This window comes from Exophiala dermatitidis, assembly GCF_000230625.1.
Source record: "Exophiala dermatitidis NIH/UT8656 unplaced genomic scaffold supercont1.1, whole genome shotgun sequence".
Taxonomy (NCBI): Eukaryota; Fungi; Ascomycota; class Eurotiomycetes; order Chaetothyriales; family Herpotrichiellaceae; genus Exophiala; species Exophiala dermatitidis.
Genome location: NW_008751646.1, coordinates 3,653,013 through 3,677,368, shown reverse-complemented (window position 1 = coordinate 3,677,368; position 24,356 = coordinate 3,653,013). Strand labels below are relative to the sequence as shown.

The window sequence follows — 24,356 nt, the reverse complement described above, 5'->3', positions numbered from 1 at the left end:
ACAGAGGATTACAAGAAAACCATAGTAGGATGCAGATTTCGACTAGCAAAGTCGCATAAAAGGCAGCAGTCAGACGAACGTAATTCCCGTCCTGGTTGGGAAACGTTGCCGACAGTCCCCAGAATGGCACGGCTGGTACTAGCGTAGTACTACGTGACGGGACCTATGCCAGTTCTAGAATAAATGTCGGGGCCAGTGCCGCATTGGCTTCTAGCGATCGAGCCCGCTCATGATGGTGACTGGGGGATGGCCTCCTAAGCCACCACCACTGCAGTATGATATGCTTGTTTCATGTCTAAAAGGAGAACTCGGATGTGTTCTCCGCCCTGAACATCCTGGCCCCACGCTATGGTGTCTTCAATTGCTCCAGTCCACTTCAAGTTTGAGTGCATTGATTCTGACAACACTGTACCGTCAACAGTCTCAATATCTGTCTGCGCGCATCTGTCAAGCTCACTTCTCTGCGTGGGATGTCACTCAAGCCGATGCATATGCGCAAGTGTGATTCATCTTCTTCAACAAGCTGACGCGTTTGGTGCCATTGCGCACCTGCGCCCGAGACTGTAATCGGGAATGTCGACGATGCCGCACCCTCATGGCACTCACGTAGTCTCCCATGAAAGCAGATCTACCGAGTCGCTTTCATCGCAGGAGGCCATGCGACGCCATTCTCGAAACCATCGTCGACGGTCGCACCAACCTGATGTCGAAGCACAAACCCCTCCTCCTCCCCCCTCCTCAAACCATACGCGCAATCCTCATCCCCAACACCACGTCCATATCCAAAACAACCCCGAAGTGGAGGAACACCACCACCGCAACAAAAACCACCGAGACCATTCGCCGGACCTTCATCGCACCGATACCAATGTCTCCAAGTCGACCATGAAATCCTTGCGGAGGCGAGGGCGCTCCGACACAGCCAACAATGTGATATACGGGACAGAGGAGCTGAGCAGAACTACCGGCTGGGTACCAGGACTGGAACCTGGAATAGACACCAGCAAACCAGCTCCGCCGTACAGTGAGGGCCAGCCGGACCCTCTACCGCACGAAAGCCTGAAGCAGCGATGTGAAATAACTGTGGTGGATTTCAGCAGCGACGAAGTCTCCACGTACGACCTGGACAACGATAATATCGAAGAATTCCTCCAGAAAGGACCTGCGCCCTGGGCCGAGGTCAGATGGATCAACGTGAACGGGCTGTCATGGGATGTGATCCGGGTTCTAGGGAACCACAAGCGACTACACCGACTGGCGATCGAGGATCTGCTCAACGCCAAGAACCGGACAAAAGTGGATTGGTACAGTGATCACACATACATGGTTCTGCCTCTGCAAAAGCTCATCAATCTCGAGGACGAAGAGGAGGCCACGTCTTCCGACGATTCAGACTCCGACATGGGCTCCGTCAACGAGCGAGAATCCGACTATGGGGCGAGAATCATCACTGAGCGACAGCGAAGAAAGCGGGAACAGAAGCGACGCAAAGGCGCCATTCGTTCACTATGGGACGATATCTGGAAGCCCAAAAAGAGGAAGATGCCGGCAGGGCAGCCCGACATTGTCAACAAGATCAGATCAGCCAACAATCTCCGGGTCTCGAATAAGATCGAAACCCCCTGGGCACCCAAACACATCCGCACCATGCAGCGGTACCACGCGGGACCGAACCAAGACCGCATCGAGTACATGGAACGACATGCCGTGTTACGGAGAAAAGGCATTGGGGTCTCAATCGAGCAAGTGTCTATTTTCCTGTGCGCCGACAACACAGTCATCTCATTCTTCGAATACTCCGCCAACGACGTCCAAACCCCCATCATCCACCGGCTGCAGTCGCCGGGGACCATCCTGCGCCAGTCGGCCGATGCATCCATGCTTGCACAGGCCATCCTCGACGCCATCATCGACCTCGCCCTGCCCGTCACCACGGCCTACCAAGACTCCATTGGCGACCTGGAACTCGACGTCCTCACCGACCCGGCCATCCACCAATCTACGACACTGTACATTCTGACATCGGAAATCGCCATTCTTCGCAACGGCATAGCCCCGATCGTCCAACTGATCGGCGCTTTGAAAGACCACAAGACCGACGCTCAAGCCGCCGCCGCCGCTGTGGGCCGTGTCCCGAGCCCGTCTCCAGACCGCAACGGCAGCCTAGGCTTTGGCTTTGCACAACAACAGCACAACTCAAATACTGCGCCGCCCAGCTTCCAGCGCAAGCAGACGGGCGTCACTTCAGGCGTGTCCATCTCGCCCATGACCATCACGTACCTAGGCGACGTCGAGGACCACGCGCTCCTCATCCAGGATTCGTACGATCAAATGCGCCGCAGCGCCGATAACCTCGTCGACCTGATTTTCAACACCGTTTCCGCCTACCAGAACGAAAGCATGAAGCAGCTGACTATTGTGACGTGTTTCTTCTTGCCCCTGAGTTTCCTCACGGGCTATTTCGGCATGAACTTTGCCACTTTTCCCGGCGTCACCGAGCATAGCGATGGCTTCTTCTGGGTCCTCGCTGCCCCGGTCAGTGTCGTCGTCTTTTTACTGCTGATGCGGGATGTCATGTCCCGTGCTGTTGTGCGCTGGGCCAACAAAGCCCTCATTGCTCGAGGCAGGAAGAGGAGGCTAGAGGAACGCCAGTGATAGTGACTATGCCGCTGCTGGCAGCTTTGGGTAGTCAGATATCCTAATAGAGTGCGCCTTGTCCTCGCCGTGTCTGGGCGGTGTTCTTTCTCGGTACGGCGCCGATCCTGGAGACATGTGAAGATCTTTTTGGCCCGGTCCCTGCCGTGGTGTACATAATGGGGGGTTGCACAAATACGGACTTCCAGTACATAATCTTACTATAGCGCGGAGTTGGGTGAATTCTTTGGTGTCACGAGTGCAAGACATGAAGACATATAGACACGAAACAAGAGCAAAACTGGCCTTGGGCCTTTCCATTCTGAAAGGAAACCATGTAAAACTCCCATTCTGCCAACCTGAACACCACCAACGCCACGCTAAATCTTTCACACAATTAGGTCATAAAAATGCAGAAACAAAGGGTTCTTTGGCTTCTCCTCATGAGTCATCCGAAGGGGTATCATCGAAGCACCATCAACCTGCCCGTGCAACTTTTGATAAGAAAGACAAAAGCACAAGGGCCATTCTGTCGTCGCCGGCGATAACGCAGACAGGCCATGTGTGTTCCACCGGGTTAGTGGGCGTCAATCTAATCCGCCATGAACTGACCCCAAAGGGCTTCCTCTGTGCTCTCCCTCTTTCTTTTGCCAGCGCGGATGTTCTCTTTTCCGCTGCTGGGCCTATTTTGATCACCTTCGTCGTCCTCATCGTCACTGAGAGTCTCGGCCTTGACCATCTTGGCCTTGCCTTTGTCATCTCTTTTTCGCTTTCGGACCAGCAATTTGAGCTCCAAAGGAATTAAGCTCCTTGACGCTCCTGGGGTGTCCTTAGTGTCAAGGGGTTTGCGACAGACTGGGCAGACGCCGCGCACTTTCCGGTTGGGTGGTGCGCCATCGCGACGTTGTTCGATAGACCAATTTAAAGTGTCCATGATGCAACGGTGGCAAAAAACGTGGCCGCAGACTGTGGACGTAGCGTCCGTGGGAGTGTCCATGCAAACAGGGCACTTGTACGCCGTGAGCGGTGTTCGGCCAGATTCCGTGCCTGTGTTTTGAGATAGAATGGCGTCCTCGCGTTGTTTGGCCAGCGCCGCTGACAGGCTGGCACTGTCATCAACGCCAGTAAGATCGACAGACTCAATTGTAGGATCGTCTAGAACAACCGATGCTGGTTGACTGACTTGCGAGGGAGGAGACATGGCCGCCGTCGCCGCCGCCGTATTCTGCAGACGCTGTCGATTCCTGGCTTGATTGCGTTCCCAATTTGTGTGATTCTCCCGCTGCCGATTGATAGCCTCTTGCTCTACCATAGATTGTAATCGCACGTTGTGATCCGGGTGCGGCAGCCGAGGCGGGTTCGATGTAGGGACGGGCCAAAGTCTGAAGAGGGTCAAGGGGTCCGAAGGATTGAGGACTGGAGGATGAGGATGGGAATTCGAAGGTGGGCCGTACACAGGCTCGTCAAGTGTGTTGAGTCTTCTTGCTCTTGAGTTCGATGAGGAGTCGTGAGGGTGTGTGATTTGCGAGAAGAAGCGAGCTTCTGCAACCTGGTCAGGCGGACTGCTTGTCAGGTCAACAGTCTGGTTGTTTTGCTGGTTTTCTCTCAGTCTTCTCGTTTGTTGAAATGCCTCCTGGGCGCTCTGCAAGGCTCTGTTTGCGCTCCGCAGGGCTTGGTTGACGCCTTGGACGGAGTCTTGAAAATTTGTGCGGGGGAGAGTGGCTTGTCGGTGTGAACCCGTCTCGGCCATGGCATTGAAGAAATCGCGGAAGAGTCTGGGAGAGGGAAGGCGTGGTGGTTGAGCGGGTCTCTGCTGCTGGTATTGTGGCGACCGCTGTGGTGCGCTGTTGGGAGGCGGGGTTTGCTCGATGTCCGAGCTGGAGAAGAGGGATGTAGAGTCGACCAGCGAAGGCGACGACGAGCTCATAATGTGCTAGGTATGCTCTGTAAAGAACAAGCCACTTCTTACATGACGGCCATGCGATCGGGGGCGTGAAAGCGGAAGACCAGGCGCTGCCCGCTTCGTGAGCGATGAAAGTACTAGCAGTGAGGACTCTAATAATGAAAGTGAATGAATGATATTATCCACCCAATCTGAATACTGCATTGGTGCTAGTGGCAAATCAACCTGGGATAGTGCACTACCACTGTATATACACCTCGGATGATGTTTTTGATTGGTATGTTTGGGGTGTTTGTCTGTGAAATGGCTTCCCCGATTTTAATTTATTCCTTACATTTATTCCTTACCATGAGGTCAACATCGAAAGATGCCGCCAGAAGCCCGCAGAGGCGTCGACGCGAATCCTCCGAGTCATCCGATAACTACAGCGGTGGCTTCTGCTGCGGAACTATTTTGTTAAGCGCGAACCTGCCGACGCGACTGGTAAACTCGTTGAATGTGTATGAAGTTGACGATTCTTGACTACGTTGCGACCTTCTTCGCCGTGTACCCGTACTCTGGCCAATATTGGCTTGCCCTCACACCTCAAAAATGCCGCCGCAGTCAGAGGAACAAGAAGACGCGACAGATGAGGGATGCGAATGGGAGAAGCCAATACAAGACCTTGAGGAAGAAGACGACAATATGCTGATACACATGGAGTGGGATCGGTTGGAAGAGGAATTTCTCCAGTATCTTGAAACCGAAAGACCCACCATCAAAGCAATCGTTGCTCAACATCTGAACTTAAAAGCACATCAGACGTGCAGCGTTGCGAAAAGATATGAATGGATGGGAGGGACTTATAACGTCTGTATACCTGTCTTCATCAGCAATTGGCGTGCGCGGCGGGTTCTGATTAGATGCCCGTTCCCTCACAGGCTAGGTGGACTGCACAAGACTACGCTAATGGAAGAGAAATTACGCTGTGAGGCAGCTTCTTTTGCTTGGCTCTCTCGGAACTGCCCTCGTGTTCCCATTCCACATTTATTTGGATTTGGACTTCCAGGCGGCTTACAAGTGAGTGGCACACTGCTTTCATTCTTCCTTGACTCACAATCTGATAGTTTTCACCGCTCGAACACGCACCCTGGTATCAGCGAGTCTCGACATTTCTCCGATGGTGCTGGGCACGGGCTTGTGGACGATCTTACTTCCGTCCATTCGCACCCCTTCAAAGCCGTGTTTCGCTCAAGAGTGGCTATTTGTTGATAGAATGTTTTGAGAAGGAACGAGGTCAAACGCTCTCTGCGGTGGGGCACCCTCCCCCCGAACATCGTCCAACACTTTTCCGGAGTTTGCGGAGGATACTTCTCGACCTGGCGCGCCCTTTGTCCAAAATTGGCTCCTTCACCGTCCACGACTCTGGAGAAGTGTGTCTCACCAATCGACCATTGACAAGGGGACTGGTTGTACTGGAAAATGCAGGTGTTCCGACGAAAATTCCCCAAAATCAAACTTATTCATCTACCGAATCGTACCTCCTTGACCTCATCAACTGCCACGATCAGCGATTAATACATCAACCGAATGCGGCCCGCAGTAAACTCGACCTGGAGGGTCAGATGGCTACCATTGTCGCTTTACGGGCATTGTACTCGACGTTCATGAGCACGCCATTACAGCGAGAGCCGCCCATTTTCCAATTCACGGATTTACACGAAGACAATCTCTTTGTGGACGAAAACTATTGTATCACAGGAATTGTAGACATTGAGTTCAGCTGTGCTCTGCCCAGGGAAATGCAACATCCACCCTTCTGGCTCTCGGGGCACGAGCTCGACGATCTTGATGGAGAAGGCACACAAGAGAACGAAGAAAAGTTTGAGCGTGCCTGTGAAGAATTCCTTCGGATCCTCGAAGAGGAAGATGATGATGATGATGGGGAAACATTCCCAATTTGTCCTCGTGACTATGCTCAGGCAATGAGAGACTCTCTTCGCAGAAAGCAGCACTGGTACTTGACCGCTGTCAAAATCCCGCGGATCGCGTACAATATTTTCGTCAATAAAATACAACCTCAATTTGCGTTTTCCCATTCAGAAGAGGAGGCCGGCAAGTTTCAGGACGTTATGGCCAAATACTGGAGAGTTGACACTGTGGCATTTTTCGAGCAGAAACGCCATGAATGGAGCAACCATCTCAGTCAGCTACGATCTATACAAAGCCCCTCAACAAGCACACCAGTATGCGTACTTTTGCCTATTTCTTAGTTCCGGCCTCCTTGTTGCGCGCGGCTTTGTTCTCTTGCCGTTTCTCCTCGGCCTCTGCGGATGTTCTGTCCAGAAGTTGCTCTGTACCCTCTGGTTGGCGCTTGTTTTTTCAATTCTGGTGGCGATAGTCGCGGTCTGCTCTGACTTGCTATCACCGGAGTAAGCTGACGAGGCGATGGACTTGCTATCATCTGCCATCTTCAGCAAGGTCAGATGGCTAGCAATGATTGAGTATGGTTCGTAGTAGTGTTAACTAAGTAAAGATGGTAAATAAAAATCACGTCAAAAGTAAGACTGCATAACGTGTAAATGTCCTTTTGTAAACACCGTCTTGGGTTTGCTAACGCGACGAAGGGGGAGGCTACCGTCCCGAACAGGCGCCAAGGCCAGCCGATGTGTCGCCGCTGAATTCCATCGAAACATCAGTACTTAAAAGTACATGCGAGGACTACACAGTAGTAGGAGGCACACGCTCTCCGTTGCAGCTAATGTGCGGTATGCAGCGTAGCAGTGCTTGGATGCAACAGTCAAATCGATCACGGGCTTCTCGAAAGATCAACAGGAGAAATCCACTGAGGCAAGCAATTCATGAATTCGTTCTGCAAATCATACAGAATGATGTATGGACTATCAATATAGCTGTAGACAGTACGCCGCGTCTTATCAACTATCAGGGGCCATCTGGAGGCTTACAACCGCGCTCTAGCAGGGTCGGCTGGTTTGTGGAGGTCAAAACGGTCGAGGTTCATGACCTTGTCCCAGGCCGCCACAAAGTCCTTGACAAACTTCTCCTGTCCATCAACACTGCCGTACACCTCGGCAACGGCACGAAGTTCTGCGTGAGCGCCAAAGACCAGATCGGCACGGGTAGCAGTCCATTTCTTCTCGCCAGTCTTGCGGTCTGTGCCCTCATAAACTTCTTGCGAGGAGTCTGTCGCCTTCCACGCGGTATTGGTGTCGAGGAGGTTGACAAACCAGTCATTAGTTAGCTGGCCAGGACGCTTGGTAAAAACACCGAGAGAAGATCCGTCGTAGTTGGCATTGAGCACACGGAGACCACCAATAAGCACGGTCAGCTCCGGTGGGGTCAGCGTCAACAGTTGTGCCCTGTCGACGAGGAACTGTTCAGTTCGCACCCGGGAGGATGATTTGCCGTAGCTGCGGAAGCCATCTGCCTTGGGCTTCAAGTGCTCGAATGAGTGGGCATCAGTCTGCTCCTGGGAGGCGTCGGTGCGACCTGGAGTGAAGGGCACGGGAACACCGGCAGCCTTCTCCACAGCAGCAGTGCCGGCCAGGACGATCAGGTCAGCGATCGACACTTTCTTGCCTCCGGTCTGAGCGTCGTTGAATTTCTTCTGGACACCTTCCAGTGCCTTCAGCACCTCGCTAAGTTGCTGTGGGTTGTTCACTTCCCAGTCCTTCTGGGGAGCGAGGCGAATGCGACCACCGTTGGCTCCGCCACGCTTGTCACTACCGCGGAAAGTGGATGCGGCAGCCCAGGCGGTTCTCACAAATTTGGCCGGTTCCACACCCGTTGCGAGGATCTCCTTTTTCAAAGCAGCAATGTCCTTGTCATCAACAAGAGGGTGGTTCACAGCTGGGATAGGATCCTCCCAGATCAGCTCCTCGTTGGGCAACTCTGGACCCAGCCAGCGGGATCGAGGACCCATGTCACGATGCAGCAACTTGAACCACGCACGTGCGAATGCGTCATGGAACTCGTCTGGGTGTTCAAGGTAATACTTTGCGATCTTCGAGTAAGACGGGTCAAAGCGCAACGCAAGATCGCTCGTCAGCATCGTCGGGCGGTGCTTCTTGTTGGGGTCGTAGGCATCAGGAATGATTTCTCCGACATTCTTCGCCACCCATTGGTTTGCACCAGCCGGACTCTTGGTGAGTTCCCACTCGAAGTTGAACAGATACTCAAGATAATGCATGCTCCACTTCGTAGGAGTCTTGGTCCAGATCACTTCAAGACCACTGGTAATAGTGTCGGGTCCTTTACCAGAACCATGCTTGTTCTTCCAGCCGAAGCCCTGCTGTTCAAGGGGTGCAGCTTCGGGTTCTGGACCAACGTTGTCAGAGGGAGCTGCGCCGTGCGTCTTACCGAAGGTATGACCTCCGGCAATCAAAGCAACGGTCTCCTCGTCGGTCATAGCCATGCGGCTGAAGGTTGTGCGAATGTCTCTTGCCGAAGCCACAGGGTCGGGGATACCATCAGGTCCTTCAGGGTTCACGTAAATGAGGCCCATGTGGGCAGCCGCAAGCGGCTCTTCTAGGTCACGGGTGTGAATGTCGGCGTGACCTTTCTTGTGCTCATCACCATCCACCACTCCTTGGCCAGGTGCGAGACCCTCTTTGCCCTGGGAGTAGCGGACATCGTTGCCGAGCCAGGTTGTCTCGCCACCCCAGTAAACAGACTCGTCAGCTTCCCATGCATCAGCTCGACCACCGGCGAATCCAAAGGTCTTGACGCCCATAGACTCGAGGGCCACATTGCCGGTGAGGAGGATAAGATCGGCCCAGGAGATCTTGTTGCCGTACTTTTGTTTGATGGGCCATAGCAGGCGACGTGCCTTGTCGAGACTGACGTTGTCGGGCCAGCTGTTGAGCGGGGCGAAACGCTGCTGTCCCTGACCACCGCCGCCACGGCCATCAAAGACACGGTAGGTACCTGCGCTGTGCCAGGCCATACGAATGAACAGACCGCCATAGTGACCAAAATCGGCAGGCCACCACTCCTGCGAGTCTGTCATCAGTGCGTGTAGATCCTTCTTCAAGGCATTGTAGTCCAGGCTCTTAAAGGCCGCTGCGTAGTCGACATCTTTGATTGGGTTTGAGACCGCGTTGTGCTGGCGTAGAATGCCAAGTTGCAACCGATCTGGCCACCAGTCATTGCTCTTGGTACCACCGCCGCCGATATTGGTGGTCCGAAGAGGGTTGTGGACTGGACACTCGCCCATGATGGAGAACTCGGATCGATTTCACTGAGGAAGTGATGGTAGAAAGAACAGGCTCGCAGATAGATAGAGACGAAAGCCGCTCTCTCTATCGCTCGGTAGTTGGGGGTATGAGAGAGAGTGTGTGTAGTGGTGAGAGGAAGAGGGTTTGTGAGGAATACCCCGCGCCTTATAAACGTGCGGCTCTGGATTCGCCCCTCAAGCGTCTAATGACCGAGAAGGAATTACTAAAGCACTCTTTCAAATTCGGCAATTACGGTGCACAATGCGGAGGCGAGCATGCAATACCACCAGTAGTTCGGTCGCAGTTGAGCGCCGTTCTTGTTGCAACATACGACTGTACCACTGGCAACATTGATCTGGAACGAAGTGAGGACTCCGTGGATTTCTTCCCCGCCCATTGACAAGCACTCGGCGGCTGTCAATTAGTGCTAATCGTGGGTACTGAGCGGGCGCCAATACTCCAAATAGTAATAGTTGCCGGAGTGAACCGTTTCACTTCTCCACTGGTTCCCTCGCTGTTGCCTGGCACCTCTGCGAGGTCTCGCTGGAAATTACTGCAAGAAGATATTGAGAGCGAGTCTATACCTTTTCAAGACAAAGATTAGCGAGGTGCATTCCAATCACGGGCCGCGAGGCCCTCACTCCACTTGCTCGGTCTGGGGCTCAGAGTTCCAATTGCCCCTCCTTCAAGTTGTGCGATCGAGTCTCCTTCCACCTGCAAGTGGAACTCCAAGGTAGGCAGGCTACCCCGGGCTCGGCTGGGCATTTGGTCGAGCTGCGGAAAGACTGTCCTTGTTCGTGCATGTTGGGAGGCACAGCGAGCACCTGGCATTCGGGCGGCATGTCAACACCTTCGTCGGGCTTCCAGCTACAACGGTACAAGTACAGTAGTGCAGTAACCAGCTACCAGGCCTGGCGATGGTACCGCAGGCGTGTATGTACAAGATTCAAGTCGTATGCAGAACCTGCCCAGGGAGTTAACTTCAACAGTACAACATTGCAGGCCGAGGAAAAGTAGATCCACATCTGTTTGATGGAGGGGACAGCAGCTGGCTCAACAAATCATGCGCGAGCTATACATAATACGGTGGTATGATGGCGTGGACCAATCATAGAAACAGTCAGGTCCTGCCGAGGGGCTATGAAGTGCGAAGGCCTGGGTGAGGTAACTCAGCACTGCTCCAGGGTGAGAGTGGCATCTTCTCCCCTGATATTTATTGTATTACAATTGGCTGTCGAAATGTTGCGTGCTCGTCGATTTGAAGGTGTCATACCACCTAGCTATCTTCACCGATGCGCCATGTGCCGTTTGTTGTATGATTTGACGTGTTTCGGACGTTGGACCATATTCCGACAGTGTTGAGCTCGCCAGGTTTCGTTGCGGCATCTAACCAGCTGAGAGTGATTGGAACTTGCGATTTCCATTCGATCAATTCGTTGGCCGCAGCCAACAAATCCGGGAGACATAATCTAGACTACAACATTGTATGTTTGAACACAAATCGTGCCGACAAAGCCACTGGCGGTAACAAGGCTTGCAGCTTGACGATCCCGGAATCGGGCTATGCTCCCATGTCAGCAAGCACTTCCACATGGAACCTTGCCCTGGGACATTGCACTCGCTCCGGGAATGGATTTCCGTCTGCCCATGTTTGTGTGCCTTAAAAACTGGCGTTGACGTATAGTTGGGGAGATTGATGATTCAGAGCTTCGAGTCGATCCGATATTGTTTGCTTGGATTCATTCGCTTGTGCTGTTTGGGGCATCTAGACCATCCCAGACTCTCCTCGTCGTCCTGGTGCCGACATGAACCATAATGGTAACTGGATGCTAACGTGGCGGCATGACCCACGGTGTAGCCGGAACCCGGTGGTGGAGGAAAGAGGCGGGGCGGCAGATCATTGTCTGTACGAGTCGTTTCGACCCGACAAGCTTGCTTTTTTGAGTCATGCTGAGATTCCTTCTTTCGACTTCCTGCCTTACTCGTTTGTTTCAGGACTCACCAGATCCTGATCTGACCGTGACTTCCTACCTATTGAGACCGCTAGGCCTTTTGATAGGGCTTTGGATGATCGAAATCTGGCGTAGGTCCAGCGTATGTCCCGGGAACCTGCGTAAATCCTCTCCAACGCCGAACTTCACAGCTTGGTCTCAGACCATGTTTCAGGAAGACCAGTCCTTATGGCGGAAGCCGTTCTGCGGACCTTGTCTTTTTTGCACTGGTCCAGGATGCGCTTAAGTGTAAATGGGTGGCCTCACACAGTCGAGAACAAGAGCCCTGAGCGCGGTGGCTCCAACGTCATACGGGCTTAGGGTCATGCATGATGAGTATCCAGCAACAGCGCAGGATGTCCGGAACAGCGCAAGATGTCCGGGAATGCTTCAAGCGAATTGCGATATACAGAAAGCAAAATGAATAGAGACGAAAGAAGCCGTTCCACGGGGTGGCACTTGACAGCGAAAAACCCAGACCAGTGAAGTTCTAGTGACACCGCCCTATAGGTCTCTACTTGGTTGGCCGACGGGCTTCCGGCTTCACCGCAGGACAAAATTCAAGGGTTATTATTTACAAGTTCCAAATTCACCCCAACAATTCTCATATCTATTCCCGGGTTCTGACCTTGGTAATGACAGCCTTCTCCGGTGGGCTCGAACCAGGCTAGTCAGGGCGTAAGGGATGGACACACCAGATGTGAGACAGCTTACTCTTGGGAAAAGCCGTGAATCCTTGAGGCGGACCCCTGAACTGGACGGACTCTGAGTGAAGCACTGCTCCTACACTTTACCGGTGTAGCGGTGGTGAGACCACAGACGAAGGACGAAGGTTCCTACCGAAAATGGCCTCCCCCGAGGGCCTATGGTAGGAGAGTAACCTGACGAGCGGATAAAAAACTCTCTCTACACGACTGAGAGGTTTCCCTCGACTAGGATCTCAATCAAGACCGGTGGTTGAGCTCCTAGTTAGAGTTTTTGTTGATTTGCCAAAAAGTTGAGGGTTTGATTTTATTTTTGTCCACACCGTGATTCGAACCCTCCCTCTGTGCGTAAGTCCGGCAGACGCTGTGGCTGCGTCTTGTCATCCGCAGTGCGGTGAACTGCCGTCGCTGGTATGCCGCGGGAGGGCTCCAAGGACAGACTGGCATCTTTCCAGCAATGACGATGCCGCAGCCTCCAGGATTATCACTGGCCCGAGTATCAATCGTTGGCCGGATAGAGCCATGCTCTCGTGAACTTGTCACCACCAAAGTTATGTCGGCGCAACACTGGGTTGATGACCCCGGGACGGATCGCCACATAAGTCAGCAGGCCACTAGCTGGGATGCGTTTTCACCAAGTTATGCATACAGTCAAGTCCTTGTCTAACCTCTAAATACGCTGATGCCGAGGAAAATTCCGTTGGTGCTGTCATCTTCATCGCCCGTTCTTGCTGTGTTGATCACGCAGTCGTGGGAGGCAGTCCTAAGTCGAATGGCTATCGGACATTGAACTATTGAGGCAAGTAGACACTGACATCGTACCAACAGCACAGGCACAAAGAAAATGAAGAGTTTGGACATCACCGTACGATCTCTCTCGCCGTGCAGCAAGCTGCCACGTGGAGGGACAAATTGAGGCAGAAAGACCTCCACCAGGCTTCATTCCTGAATCGTCCTCGAGCAAGGTCCTGTCGCCAGGGGCCCTGGTCTCAAAGCGCAAACCGGCTTGGAACATTCTCCCGCTGTCAGGATATAAGACAAAAGATCTCCCGGACCAAATCGCCCTTACTCGACAACAATGCTTGCATTGTTTTGAGACGAGAGCAACGGTCGAGGAAGAGGCCAAAGACGATGCGCAGTCGACAGAAGCCTCCCTACACCCTCGATAGGCATGAGCACCGGGTTATCCGGCAAAGACGACTGCAATTTTTTCACAGAACTTCTGCAGTCCTCATCACGCTGGTTATGTCAAAGTTAAGGGGGTCATGTGGCCAAGACTGGTTCTGAACTGGTAGTATCAATACCTAGGTAGGAAAAGGTTACGAACAGAATAACCCAATACCTCCAGTGTCTTCGGTCTGGCGAGAAAGAACAAACTATTGACAAGAGCATTGAGGAATTCAGCGGCTTGCTTCAGACGCCACCAAGATCCGATAACGAGGATTGGATGGAGACGGTGACCTCTTTCGAAATTCGAGATGCCAGAATTGTAGACTTACGAGATTGAAATCCCAGGGGCTCGTTTCTACGACCACTACTAACTAACCCAGGGCCAGTGTCTGATCAGAAGGAATCTTACCAAACAGCACAGTTGAGCCCCATCAGGACCGTTGAGCTAAATGCCGTCATCCAGGACCTACAGCCGCTGTGTACCACTCTCAGGAGATGGTGCGTACACGTTCCCAACTCTAGACGCAGGTCGATGCTTGCCAATGCTGCCGGAACCGGAACAGTCCATTCACCATAGAACATAGGTGGATACAGCACAGCGCTGGTTTTACTACATATTACATTCGTGGCCCATTGAATGCTTCCTCGATCCTACAAACTACAAGGACCCCGATATCTTAGTATACTGGACTATTCACCTTCCAAGCCAGAGATATGTGACCACTACGCGGATACTCCAAACACCTCCCACGATGAAGATCTCGTTCCTGGCCGCAGTCCTTGGTATACTGATCACGACTTCCTGTGGCTACACGTTCCCATCTTCCCACAGAAACCCTTCCAAGTACAAGCACAAAAGCGCAACTCGCTGGCCCATAGCCACTTCAGCGGATCTTGTGTGCGTCGCTACATTCGAGACCATACTTTGTGGACAGGGAGTCCTTACGATTGATACCTGCCGCAACGCCTGCGCCTGCAGCAGCGCTGGTTTCCTCGCATGTCGACGTCCCACCGTCTGCGAGCGCACCGATCTCGAAGGCTTTTGCGAACGGTTTTGCTTCTGCGGCGCAAGGTACTAGTACCAGCGCACTCGAAGGATTTCAGCCAGCCATCAACACAATGAAAATGGCAACGCAGACAGAGGCAGAGAATTTGAGAACGTCGTCGGCTTGCAGTGGTGTGGCGGAGGAATCCGACTGCCGAACATAACTGTGGAGCCTCCCGATTAATCACCATATCCAATCGATCGGGCATCTGACGGCACTGGTAAAGAATGACCCACATCCGAAATCCATGGCACGCAGGAACAGGATACCACCATTTCCGTCGCGACCCGGGGAAGGATGGAATGCACTTCCTGCACATTGATGAGCCTTTTGCATACGCTAATAGGCCGGTCATCCTCTATCTATCTCTATTGCCTGGAAGCTGCAAGAGCATAGAAAACCAGAATCTTTGTATCGCACAAAGTGGACTGGGGACTCGGGAAAAGACGTAGAGAGAAAACGACCATTTCCCTTGGGGAATCCTTCCAATAACCGGCAACGATAGTGTCATTACAGGATTCTCGGCGCCAGGATTCTCCTAGCACTGCACGCCTACTACTCTGCGACTGTTATTGGATTTGTTTCGGAACTGCCAGTGCCGCACAACAAGAGCGAACATTGACATCCATCGACAGCTGCAAACATACAGTCCGACTTCAGGGTTCCAACATGAGGTCCTGCGGATTCCGCTCTGATTATTGCCCGAGAAGTCCGAGTCTAGTCCCATGGATCTCCAAGGACAGTACTAGTATTTCAGCGAGTTCGACACCATCTGGCGTCCATGTCTAGGACTATGATTATCTATTTGTCAGTTCGGTTTGAGTTCGACTCCTGGTCCAACGGCTGTCGCCCTGTCAAGTTCAATTGGCTGTCAGAAACCAACCCCCTGAACACGAGAAAGCCTCCTCCCTCATCATCCGCGGCTACTGCACCCTGTGATTCAGCTGATCGGTACTCCTTTGACAGCTCGTACTGGATTTGGATCTAACCCAAGACGGGGAAAACTGATCCCTATTCCCTACTAGTATGAAAGGGTCTGCCGTACCCTCGGAGACTTCTGAAGGCTGTCACCCTGCTTTGATGGGTGTAACCTCTGCTCTGTGTATAGAGTACAGTACTGTACTATCTATAAGGACGGTTGATGAGTTGACGGCAACGTGAAAGGACGAGGCGAAGCACAATATCACAACGCGCTTATCGGAGCTCTAACCTGCTGTTATTGCTGTTGACAACTGTCCGGCCTTCCCATGGACAGTACCAACATACCTGAGGCAGATGTTGAAAAGATGATCAGGTTTTGTTTGGGCAACTCAGGCTCGCTCAATGTGATTGTAACGGATGCGGTTGATCGTTGGCTGTCCACCTCACCGTGACCAAGAGGGAGCCTCCGGCAGCACATCGAGGTCCGACAGTCCGACTCGACAATAGGTAGGTATGTACTGTACGTCTGGACTCTGTCCACAATCTACGGTAGTACCAGTACAATTCCCCTCGTTTGTTGTTGTTCTTGACATGAGCTTCCCCACCCCCTCAAGCATAAGAATGACTTTTCGATGTGTGAGGATCGATGAGACAATGGGCCAGTCCTAGACAACCAAATACCGTCGTCGTGCCGCTGGCACAGTAGGTACCTCCTTTGTGTCAAGGCAGGCCAAAATTCGAACCGAACGTGGATCGAGCTTCATTACCAGCAATAATTAGTCGAAGCGTAGAGCAGTAGGGACTTTTGACATGTCTCTCGTGGAGGTTTCGAGACGAGATGCTATACTCTGCTGCAAGGCCGGGGTTGCCGTTGACGTTCAAATCTTTTGTCCTTGCGGGGGAGGAACAAACTATGCTTTTCATACTGGCATACAAGTTTTTGATGCTCGTCAAATGCCGGGACGGCGGTTTACTTTTTACTTTTTGGCATTACTGCTACAGCTACAGGACAGAACCTCAATGAGTTCTTGCCCACTCCCTGTACCACTCCAGACAGGCACTGTTGGCCACGCTAGCGCTGGTCTTGATGTGGGTGCCGCTGATGATCTGCTTGACGGCGCCCTCGACCTTCTTGCCATTGGTCGTGACGGGGATCTCGGGGCATTCGTCAATGATCTTGGGCACGTGACGGGCACTGAGCTCCTTTCTGACCACATTCTGGACTCGGTGTGCCAGTTCAGGAGTGAACTGGTGTCCGGCGGCCATTTTCATAAACAAAACCACCACTTCGTCGGTGTCCTGTGGGCGCTTGCGGCCTATGCATAATGCGTCCTCGACCTCCTTCTTGAAATGCTCGAGCAAGATATTATAAATCTCGCTGGACCCGAAGCGGACGCCCATCGGATTCAGAACGCCGTCGGACCGGCCTAGCATCCAAATGCCGCCCGTCGACGGATTGAAGCGGACAAAGTCGCCGTGGTGCCAGATCGGGTGGCCGGTCTTGGGGTTCTTGAACACTTCAAAGTACGATGATCGATACCGCGCTTCACCCGCAGGCCCCGGAGGCCAAAACATGCATGGCTGGCAGGGGAAGGGGACCGTGCAAACAAGCTCTCCCGGTTGGCCGGTCTCGGTAATGTCGACGCCGTCCGCCGAAAAGGCTTTGACGGCCATGCCGAGCCCTCGACATTGAATCTCGCCCGCGTGGACGGGCAGGATCGGGCACGGCGCTCCGAAGAGAGATATGATGTCTGTGCCGCCGGTGATCGAACCCAGCAATACCCCTGGGTGCGGTGCGGGAGGTGACAAGTTCTTGTACACATACTGGAATGTGCTCGGCGCCAATGGAGAGCCGGTGGAAAAGATGGATTTGAGAGAGTTCAGCGTCGCGCTTTTGGGCGATGCTTCCCGAGGAAGAGTATGGGCTTGTTCCAGAACTGAGAGGTACTTGGCTGAAGTGCCGAAATGGTTGATCTCTAGCTCGTCGATCAGAAGTGGCATGCTCATCTCCTTGTGTGGTTGGAAGGGCGAGCCGTCGTAGAGGACAATTGTTGCACCACTGGCCAATCCGGACACTAGCCAGTGCCACATCATCCATGTCACTGTTGTGAAGTAGAACAGCCGCTCGCCGGGTTTGATGTCGCACTGCAATACATGTTCTTTCTTGTGCTGGATCAGAGTCCCAAGAGCAGCGTGTACAATTGGCTTGGGTACTCCTGTCGTGCCTGACGAGTACAAGATATAAACAGGATGCTCAGGAGGTAGGTATGTAAAAGTTAAAGGTCTCGTAGAGTCGCCCTTTGACAAAAAGGAGGTATATGTTTCAACCGTCGTCCCAGGGTGTTTCTGTATCGAAGGGATATCGAATGCGTGCCCTGGTATGGTTTCGAAGATGATCAGGTTCCGAACCGACGGTAACGCTGATACAACTTCAGACACTTTGCTGTGCGTCTCGTGGGTCTTGCCGTTGTATGTCACGGCATTGTCTGCGAAGAGGAGCACAGGCTCGATTTGACGGAGTCGGTCTAGAACCGCGTGCACGCCTGTATCAGGACTCACGCCCGACCACAATGCTCCCAGAGAAGTCGCGGCAAGCATTGCGATCACTGCATTGACATGGTTGGCCAGATATCCGGCGACTCTATCTCCCTTCTTGAGGCCATGAGCTTCCATGGCACTGGCGCATATCCGGACACGCTCACGCAGGTCCGCCCACGTTACTTGTTCCCGCGTGCTCTCTGTCGCTGCGATGATTGCGATGGAGTTCGGTTCAGGGTTGGAGGAGGGGAAGAGGATGTTCTCGGCAAAGTTCAACTCGCAGCCATCGAAAAAGGTCGGCTTGGGAAACATTGGAGCGGACTCGTCGAGGACCTAGTAGTGGAGCGATAGCACTTGAAGTCAGAGATGTCTGCTTGAACGCCGAGCAGAAGGGTGTTCTCATACAGAATCATACTGCTTGTTGGCTTTGATCCCGGTATAGTGCCATATTTCCTCCCAGAAGGCGCTGGGGTGGTCAACGCTCCATTGCCAGATGTCGTTGTAGGATGATGTAGAGACGCCATGCTTCTTTGCAACGTGCTGCTGGAAGGCATGGAATTCCGTCGATTCGGGATGGGGATGCCTCCAGAGTTCTGCGGACTCGGCCACGTCTCCGTTGACGCCGTTTTGCGACATTGTATTGATAGTAGTGATCACTGTATCGCCGTCCTTGGGGATAATGCACTGCAGTCAACATCGAGGATACCATCGTGCGGATACTCCGTGTATAAAGTAAACCCGCCCTCAGTCTGCACTTTTTAGTGGAGCCCCGGGTATTTACGGTGGGAATCCGCAGGACATGTTGAGCCTCGGCGCCGGGTCTGATTCGCGGTGCGTGGAGGGGACGGCTTTGTGCCCGCTCACGAAATCTACCTACATTGTCGCACTCTGGCAGTGGGAGGCGCTTGAACGCAACGCAGATGAGGAATGTGTATGCCGGCCTGCCATCAAAATTCAGGTACTTTTTGAGAACATCACGAGTATCGGGGTGATGTGGAAAAGGTCGACTGGACACACACGTGCTGCATGCACAAGATGGGCAACCGTTGATGCACTGCACTGCATTTGTCTACAACTGTACCTGGTTCGGTGCGTCTTATCGATAGGGGAAAGCCAACCTGCAGTGGCACGAAGAACCTTCACGGCTCTCGATGGACGGGAAATCCAGAATAGTATTGTCGTAGGCAGAAATACCGCCTGGCTCAGTTGTCCTTGGTGTAAGCAGTAACTGTAGGCTGGTATCATCAGATGTCGTTAGCAGGATGCTTGCCGTCTCGCCTCGAGGTAGGTATCGACCCAGATTCGAAAAGTACAACAGTGGCACCAATATCGATGATTCTGCATCTTCGATGCTGAGATCCAAACGCCAGCTACCGTATAGGTTCTGACTACCTATGCTAGTAGGTCCTTTGGAGCCAGGGGCACCCAATTCGACTGCTAACGTTGTAGGGTGCTAGGGAAGCCTTAGCGAGTAGCGGCCCCTCTTACTCAGCGCCTGTCGCCAATGATGGAGGGTCTCGCAATCTCGAAAGTGCATCCCCGAAATGAGGTCCCTAGAGGCCCAGGTACTGGCAGGACCCTACAGACTGGAGCCAATTTCACGCTGGGCGAAAAATCGGCCTCTTCGAGCCCCTGTTCCCCTTTTGCTTAAAAGACTCACAACCAGTAAGGTCCGCAGCATGTCATTTGAAACCACGCAGTTTTTGTCGTGGTTCCCGCCACCTTGATCCTGTCAGCAAACCTCAAATTACATTTGTACATCCGGGTGCCGGTTCGCGTTCCTTTCGTGTGTGTCTGTTGTGCTCTTCGATTCCCTCGTCTACGGTAGACAGCTATCTGTCTTCTTGTTCGTTCTGTTTCCTCTCGCCTTCGTATTTCTTTCAGAACACGCTCTCCGCAATTTTTCGCGTCTATTGCGGAAAGAGTGCGGCTGACCGCGGGCGCTTGCTGCAAGGCACACGCTCATCTATCCAACCAGCACTCGCCCCGGATCAAAGCGGGATCCTCAGCCATCCGTTCAAGCCGCCATCTTTTCCTCTTTCCTCGTCATACATACAATTCGCAGTCCTCTTTTCAGACACCAATCCTTCAACGCCTTGCCCTTTCGATACCTGCGCAAGCAGCTCGATAATCGCCGCGCCGAGTCGTTGCTTTGTCGCCCTTCAGCCAGCTGTTCGCCCGGACCAGCTTGGACTACCCGTGCTGCACTTCAGCTAAGCCACGCGCTTACCGACGACGCAGCTACTGTAGCAGTGAAAAGAGAGGGAACAAGTTCAACAGCCTGCGCTCTCTGAAGCGTCGTCGACGGCGCTGTTGTTGAGGACTTGGTCTTCATATCCGAGTAACGGGCATCAAGTCGTTTTGCCATGCCTCGTCGATTGTCCAACGCCCCCCTAAGCAGTTCACCTCCGACCCCTTGGCCGTCCTTTTCCCCAACTGAAAAGGGCGGCAGTCTCGTCAGCAAGACTTCTCAGAAAGCAAGCAAGATTGCTCAGTTCTTTTCTACGTCCCCGAAGACAAAGGAAGCACAATCGGCTGCGGCTGCGCTGCTCGCAGCAAGCAAAGCTCAAGAACAAGCCTTTTTGGCCTCAGGAACACCAATGCCTTCTGTGCCTTCCCTGTCATTACCGAGCATCTCGTTGTCAACTGCTCGAGCTGACTCCGCCAACATGGATGAACCGCCCACCACTCTCTTTCAACCGCCTTCGGCGGCCGAGACTAGAAAACTTGCAAAACAACACGCTCAATTTGGCCCGCTGATTTCTCAGTCGCATCGATACACAAGCAGACATCAGGGCGGCGAGTTTCCTGATCCTGTCATGGACGAGCCTCCCTATTACTATCTTTTGACCACCTATATCTCCTATCTGATTCTTATCATATTCGGACACGTCCGAGACTTTTTTGGCATGAAGCTCAAAGAGGACAACTACAGACATCTCAAGGCCCGCAACGGGTATGCCGCCCTCAACAGCGATTTCGACAATTTCTACGTGCGTCGCCTGAAAATGCGTATCAACGATTGTTTTAACAGACCAACTACCGGCGTTCCAGGACGCTACATCACGTTGTTGGATCGCACTTCGGATGACGGCAATGTCCATTTCACGCTAACCGGCACAACCACGGAGACTCTAAACATGAGCTCGTACAACTATCTCGGGTTCGCCCAATCCGAGGGACCTTGTGCCGATTCCGTGGAGGAAGTAATCAAAAAGTATGGGTTGTCCACGAGCAGCGCAAGGAGCGAAGTTGGCACGTCCGATCTTGCTGTCGAATGCGAAGATTTAATTGCAGAGTTTGTTGGTAAAGAATCGGCAATGGTTTTCTCCATGGGGTTCGGCACAAATGCATCGATATTTCCAGCCCTCGTGGGAAAGGGCGACTTGATCATCTCGGACGAACTCAACCATGCTTCGATCAGATTTGGTTCGCGGCTGTCAGGGGCAATGATTTCGTCCTTTAAACACAATGACATGGTTGATCTGGAGACCAGACTCCGCGAAGCCATTTCTCAGGGACAGCCTCGCACACACCGGCCCTGGAAGAAAATCCTGGTGGTCGTCGAAGGGCTCTATTCAATGGAAGGGACAATGTGCAACTTGCCTGGTCTTATCAGGCTCAAGAGACGATACAAGTTCAACCTTTTCATTGATGAGGCGCACTCAATCGGTGCGCTTGGACCTCGTGGACGAGGCGTTTGCGACTACTTTGGTATCGACCCGGCAGAGGTGGATATTCTCATGGGAACGCTCACCAAGTCCTTTGGCGCCAACGGCGGTTATGTCGCTGGTGACAAGGCTGCAATCGATAAGTTGCGCCTTTCCAACGCTGGCACCGTGTACGGCGAGACCCCAGCGCCAGCAGTGCTGGCCCAAATTATTGCCGCCCTGAGACTTATCAACGGAGAGTTGCTTCCCGGCCAAGGCGCGGAGCGGCTTCAAAGAATCGCCTTCAATTCGCGTTATCTTCGACTTGGCTTGAAGCGACTGGGTTTCATTGTTTACGGCCATGACGATTCTCCCATCATTCCTGTCATGCTGTACAACCCAGCCAAGATGCCTGCTTTCTCCCATGAGATGCTCAAGCGCAAGATCTCCGTCGTCGTGGTAGGATATCCAGCTACACCGTTGATTTCGTCCCGGGCCAGATTCTGCGTTTCGGCAGCTCACAATAAGGACGATCTTGATCGTCTTCTGGCCGCATGCGATGAAATCGGCAATGTCCTTCAGCTCAAGTTCTCGAGTGGCATTGCGGGTGGTGCACCTCCTCTAGCCGAAGGTGTCACCTGGGAATTGGAACAGAGCCGTAAACGTCTGGAAAAGCACGACAAGATGGCCAAGTCACTGGTTCATGTTCCCCGCTGGACCTTGGATGAGGTCATTAAGCGCGGCGTTCAGGATGTCAAAGTTCCCCTGCGATAGAGGACGCGGCACGTCCGGTAATGCATCGCACGGGCGCCGATGTCTTGCTTCTGTGATTGTTGACGAAGTGTGGCGGTGCGTTGTGAGAAGAGTCTCTGTTTGAAATCTTTTTGACCCAGGGTCAAGGCGCATTGCCAATTGTAAAAATTCGGATGTCGTGTGGGTGTAGGCGTCCAGACACCATAATGCAAGGCGGATAGGGAGCATAGCCCTACTTTGAGGCATGCGGAGTTTTACAGGTTGTTTGTTTGGGACCGGGCGGTTTACTCGAGCACTACAACATCATTACCCATTTTTCAATTACGAACATTTCTATCTGTCTTCTATTTCCTTGCTTTGGTCAGTTGGCTCGCTTCCTTGCTCGGTAGGGCCGGCGGGCTTCGAAAAGCGAGGCGTTGCTTCTCGAAAACGAGCACAAAGTGCCTACATGGGCGCAATGAGGCTCGATGAACCGAAGAAGCCGTTCGCCTCGCGCTTTACACGGGCGAACTGTGTTCAACGGCTGCAAGGCAATCGGCGGCCAACTGCATAGACGATCAGGCTGTTGCTCAAAGTCGCGCGAAACGCCACGCCCCGCTTCCTTATCCGGCAGTTCGTCCTGTGTTCTAGATCAAGGCTCACTTGTCAGTCGACTCGACGGGGCGCAAAATGTTTTGAGAGGGAAATGAATGCTGTCCTTGGAGCATCACCAAGGATGCTCGTTGTCTCCCTCAGCCCGGCATGACCTCTGGTCGCCGGATCAGGCTAGCTTGTCGTCGAAGACAAGGTTAGGGGTACGAGGTCGGATGCCATGCAGCAGCGCTTCATGCTCTCCCTACAACTCCAGACGGGCATTGGTTGCTGGAGCGGCAGAGTTTGGGTTGTCTTGCTCTCACCGCTCTTGCCCAAACGACCGAGGCCTTGCTGCTCAGACTGAGGCAGTAAAGTTACGCGCGGCATGAACATGATGCACAGAGAAATAACCCTAACGTCTGAGAAGGCGACGGAGGTGGTTACAGGGTGGTTTGCAAGCTGCGGGCTGCGATACGGGTGCTAGCCAATGAAAGGAACTGCAGCGTGTTACTAAGCAATGCCAGTGTCACGTGTGGCCTTCGCTGCGTCCTTCATGGAGCAATTCGAACTACAATTAAACAGTGATGAACACCACTACAGCTTCATTCAAGTTCTGCCTTGCCAGACAGTCCCTGTCTACACTTGTTTGCTCTTAGCCCGAACATCATCCCATGCACAGGGCCATCCTGCATGAATAGGCATCTATCAACTCCTGTGGACAATGCATGTACAATGTCACTGACGAGAACGCTAAGACAGTTGCCTTTTGCCCTCATTTGCGCAATTCGGCCCCCTCTGTACCGCTACTGCATGCATGAGCTGGCGAGGCCTTTCCGTTTGCCCCGTTTCCAACCAAAAGCCATGACCCCAGACACCGCCTTTTCGACAATCAACCGCGTCTTGCCCGTCCTTGCCTCATGTTCTCGCCCTCCTCTGTAGCCGGCAAGCCGCGTTTTGAACCGCCTCGCTCGCTGCCTGGAGTCTTGGAAGACCCGAAACAGCTCGATCTGGCGCTGGGCGGCTGGCCGCAGAGACACCATCATGGGATGTGCTTCGGTCAGCGTTTGTTGAAACCGGTGTCAGTGGGTTATTATACTGGGTTCCTCCAACCGAAAGGATTGTTTGTCTGTATGGTCTAACACCGGACTAACCATGACCCTCGCTCGAAGAGACCAGCTTTAACCCTCCCGTACAAGAACAGTTCGGTAGTGTTCGACTCTGCATATACTTCACATACGTTCCAAGCCCCCTTAGTGA

General features: G+C 53.0%; 6 protein-coding genes across 6 annotated transcripts; 3 read left to right on the top strand and 3 right to left on the bottom strand.

Annotated features, from left to right (window-relative positions):
* Window positions 1-234: 234 nt before the first annotated feature.
* On the top strand, window positions 235-3,188 carry HMPREF1120_01302 (MIT family metal ion transporter). Its single transcript, XM_009155315.1, has one exon. It carries the CDS (start codon window positions 574-576, stop codon window positions 2,653-2,655), a length of 2,082 nt encoding a protein of 693 aa, XP_009153563.1. The 5' UTR covers window positions 235-573; the 3' UTR covers window positions 2,656-3,188.
* A 38-nt stretch (window positions 3,189-3,226) lies between these two features.
* HMPREF1120_01301 (uncharacterized protein) lies at window positions 3,227-4,561 on the bottom strand (the record flags this gene model as incomplete). Its single annotated transcript, XM_009155314.1, has 1 exon — window positions 3,227-4,561. The coding sequence occupies one exon, from the start codon at window positions 4,559-4,561 to the stop codon at window positions 3,227-3,229; it is 1,335 nt and encodes a 444-aa protein (XP_009153562.1).
* Window positions 4,562-4,819: 258 nt separating this feature from the next.
* HMPREF1120_01300 (uncharacterized protein) lies at window positions 4,820-7,083 on the top strand. Its single transcript, XM_009155313.1, has 2 exons — window positions 4,820-5,596; window positions 5,644-7,083. Exons 1-2 carry the CDS (start codon window positions 5,129-5,131, stop codon window positions 6,787-6,789), a joined length of 1,614 nt encoding a protein of 537 aa, XP_009153561.1. The 5' UTR covers window positions 4,820-5,128; the 3' UTR covers window positions 6,790-7,083.
* Window positions 7,084-7,478: 395 nt separating this feature from the next.
* Window positions 7,479-9,752, bottom strand: HMPREF1120_01299 (catalase-peroxidase; the record flags this gene model as incomplete). The annotated part of the gene is made up of 1 exon (XM_009155312.1): window positions 7,479-9,752. The coding sequence occupies one exon, from the start codon at window positions 9,750-9,752 to the stop codon at window positions 7,479-7,481; it is 2,274 nt and encodes a 757-aa protein (XP_009153560.1).
* A 6,850-nt stretch (window positions 9,753-16,602) lies between these two features.
* Window positions 16,603-18,759, bottom strand: HMPREF1120_01298 (acetoacetate-CoA ligase; the record flags this gene model as incomplete). The annotated part of the gene is made up of 2 exons (XM_009155311.1): window positions 16,603-18,456; window positions 18,529-18,759. The coding sequence occupies 2 exons, from the start codon at window positions 18,757-18,759 to the stop codon at window positions 16,603-16,605; spliced, it is 2,085 nt and encodes a 694-aa protein (XP_009153559.1).
* Window positions 18,760-20,489: 1,730 nt separating this feature from the next.
* On the top strand, window positions 20,490-22,547 carry HMPREF1120_01297 (serine palmitoyltransferase; the record flags this gene model as incomplete). The annotated part of the gene is made up of 1 exon (XM_009155310.1): window positions 20,490-22,547. One exon carries the CDS (start codon window positions 20,490-20,492, stop codon window positions 22,545-22,547), a length of 2,058 nt encoding a protein of 685 aa, XP_009153558.1.
* Window positions 22,548-24,356: the final 1,809 nt, after the last annotated feature.